Source organism: Limulus polyphemus, unplaced genomic scaffold (assembly GCF_000517525.1).
Source record: "Limulus polyphemus unplaced genomic scaffold, Limulus_polyphemus-2.1.2 Scaffold2136, whole genome shotgun sequence".
Lineage (NCBI taxonomy): Eukaryota > Metazoa > Arthropoda > Merostomata > Xiphosura > Limulidae > Limulus > Limulus polyphemus.
The window spans coordinates 97,778-100,690 of NW_013667746.1; the positions used below are offsets into that span (position 1 = coordinate 97,778).

The 2,913-nt window shown below is 31.0% G+C and overlaps 1 protein-coding gene across 4 annotated transcripts in view; it reads left to right on the forward strand.

The window, feature by feature from the left end:
- LOC106466055 (probable cation-transporting ATPase 13A3) overlaps positions 1-2,913 on the forward strand; it is a 140,081-nt gene that overhangs the window by 23,348 nt on the left and 113,820 nt on the right. For 3 of the 4 annotated variants that reach the window (XM_022394007.1, XM_022394008.1, XM_022394009.1), the window contains one exon: positions 1,254-1,388. The exons of the other annotated variant lie outside the window; for it this stretch is intronic. In XM_022394007.1, coding sequence (XP_022249715.1) covers positions 1,254-1,388 — 135 coding nt within the window. The remainder of the gene's footprint in view (positions 1-1,253; positions 1,389-2,913) is intronic. 4 annotated transcript variants of the gene reach the window in all.

Consider the following 2,913-nt stretch of genomic DNA (forward strand, 5'->3'; position numbering starts at 1 on the left):
CTATGTTTTAGGGAAAATAACTTTAAGAACTTATTTCAAAATAGCAATAGTCTATATACATTGTTACATATTAGAATTTCGAATAGTCCCGAAGCCGAGTTAACTGATAATTTTAATTTAGTAGTTAAATTGTACTTTGGATTTAGTTTTTAAATATATGCCAACATATTAGTCAATTTACAATATTTGCTAACAAGATTGATACACATCATCTTCATTTTTAACACAAATACATTTTAATATGCACACAACAATACAATTTACAGTAACAATTATTACAAATAGTTATTACAAACAATTATTTATAAACAAAAGTTTTACAAACAATATAAAATCTTGTTTCTAGTTTGGAACTCCCTTGATATCTTATCGAGGGTTTACGATGAGTGAGTTAATTACGATTCGTTGGGAAGCTAGCTAGCTTTGTCCTTGGCCACACATGCTAGGGGTTTCCATGGTTGAAGTTAGGTAATGTTTTTGCAAAAATACTAATGTCTGATGAGAATCCTCTGAAGTTAAATAATTTGTAAAGTTTGAACTTTGTAAATCCTCATAGTCAAATATCTAAAGTTTTCCGGTTGATAAGCGTTATAACAATCACAGTTATAGCTTTTGAAGTTTATAGCACATTGATTATAGCAAACTACTAATAGACATACTCCTTTTGGCACGTCGCATTGGTTGTATTTATAGGCGTGGGAAGGTTTTCTAAAAAAATTCAATTACATAACAATACTGAGCTATATTTAAACATTTACCTAAATAGATATATTGTTAAATCCTACTTTCCAGAATCTTCTACAACTTTGGAGAATAGGTGGGAGTTTTGCAATACACATCTAACACTATAAGCTATGCATGTTTTTAAATATAATAAGAACTTATTTCAAAATAGCAATAATCTATATACATGTATAATGTATAATAATTGAAATGTGACTGTATTTTACAAAATATTAGTCGACTAAAACACAGCTAAGACAAGTTACCTTGTACAGACCAAAGGTCACTTTTGTTGTTTGATACGGTAACATGAGCGCATGTGAGCCGTGTTATTGTAACTTCTGTATTGTTAGCCTTGACAATTAATTGCTAACAAATTCCACTAAATACCCAGATCTATTGCAGCCTTTGCGTTGTACCAGTTATTTTAAATATGTAGAGGGCATATGCAGTTATTTGTCTGGTTGCCAGAGTATTATTTTTAACTTGAATAGAATCTTTTGTGTGATTCTTTTTCTGTTCTTTTACAGATACTCAATCCTTTCTATATTTTTCAAATCGCCAGCATGACACTCTGGAGTCTGGACAGTTACTATTACTATGCTTCCTGTATTCTTATTATCTCCATTATATCAATTACTGTATCATTATATGAAACCAAAAAGGTAATTAAAGCAAACAATATCATTTCTTTTGCAGTTCGCTTCTTTATGTCACTGTATTTTAACTCTATTGCAACAGGCTCGGTTCATCTAACCAAGTTTGTGACCCTAAATTGACCTTTAGAGTTTCTTTACTATAACTTTTAATATCTTTTATGTTCTTCATATAATTTTGCAAGTTTTCAGCAAACATTGCAAGTCTTACATAGACAGAAAAGTATGATTTTTAATACAGTATTTTTACTAAAAAAATTTACATGAATATGTGGAGTCAAAGTGTCAACTGCATCTGAGTTCAAAGGGATTTTATTTTAAGATTAAAAAATCGTTTCTTTGTATAATCTCTAAAATCTCCTAAATAAATGTCAAACATTTTTGTTTTCAGTGAAAATATATTTTATCTGTTAATTTCTGTACACTAACTCTATACACATTTGGTCAATTTGACCAACCTCATAACCACCATTAAAACATAAGAAATATATCTAAATTATCCTTTTTCTTTCTAGAATGACTGCAGATTGTAACAGTTGTTTATCCTAAATAGCTCAAAGCTTGTGACAGTATACATCTGGTTCTAGTTACATTTTATTGTTTTATTGCTCTTTGAACCACATCTGACTAATATTCCAGCCACATAACTTGTAAATCACTTGGTGAAAGTGTAGCTCACGTTAGCGTTACCATATGAAATTACATAATGCACTAGCAGACAGGTCAAAGAGCATATGTTACATATTTTTTAAAGAGTTACATTCAGAATTCAATTAAACTATTTTATTGTCATTGTATACAAATTAATTTGGCATCAAAATTTATTTAATAAATCAAATGTTAATGTTATATAAATTTTAAGTTTTAATTTTATAAGGAAGTATTAAAAAAATATCCTCAATATCCCCTAATATGACACTTGCTCTTTAGGTCTTCCTTTAATTTATTACCACTCTCTGAGAAGTACAGAACTTGGCATAAATTTTTTATTATAATATTGTTATTACTCAGACTAAGCATAATTTTTGTAGCCTTCAATCTTATTTGTTTACAGAGCCATACACTAGAAAATAAGATCCACTTGTCACACTCTCTCTATCAGAAATTGCCAATCTCTGACATTGCATACTACTCTGAGTGGTCACAAGTAAATAGACACCTAATTTTTCGTGATTTAACTGATTTATGCTAACTAATTTGTGTTCACAGAGCACCATATAAATGAAAATGGTCTGCACACTAATTATCTTGTGCTACAACATGCCTAGAACTCAAGGTTCTCTCGAATTGTCAGATTTTATTAGAGGAAGGATAGTTGGTCAAGCAGATGGTGGAATAAGTCAGCAGCAAATTTCCCAGAATTTGGGAATCCCGCTTTCGACAGTCAACAGATACATCGTGCAGTTCAGGAAACACGGCAAGGAAACAACTGAGCAGTGTCCGGGTCATCATGGTCCATCGGAGAGGACAAAAAGGGCTGTCAAGAGGAGCATCAAAATGGATCCCAGATTAACGACTGCAGAAGTGGCCAAAG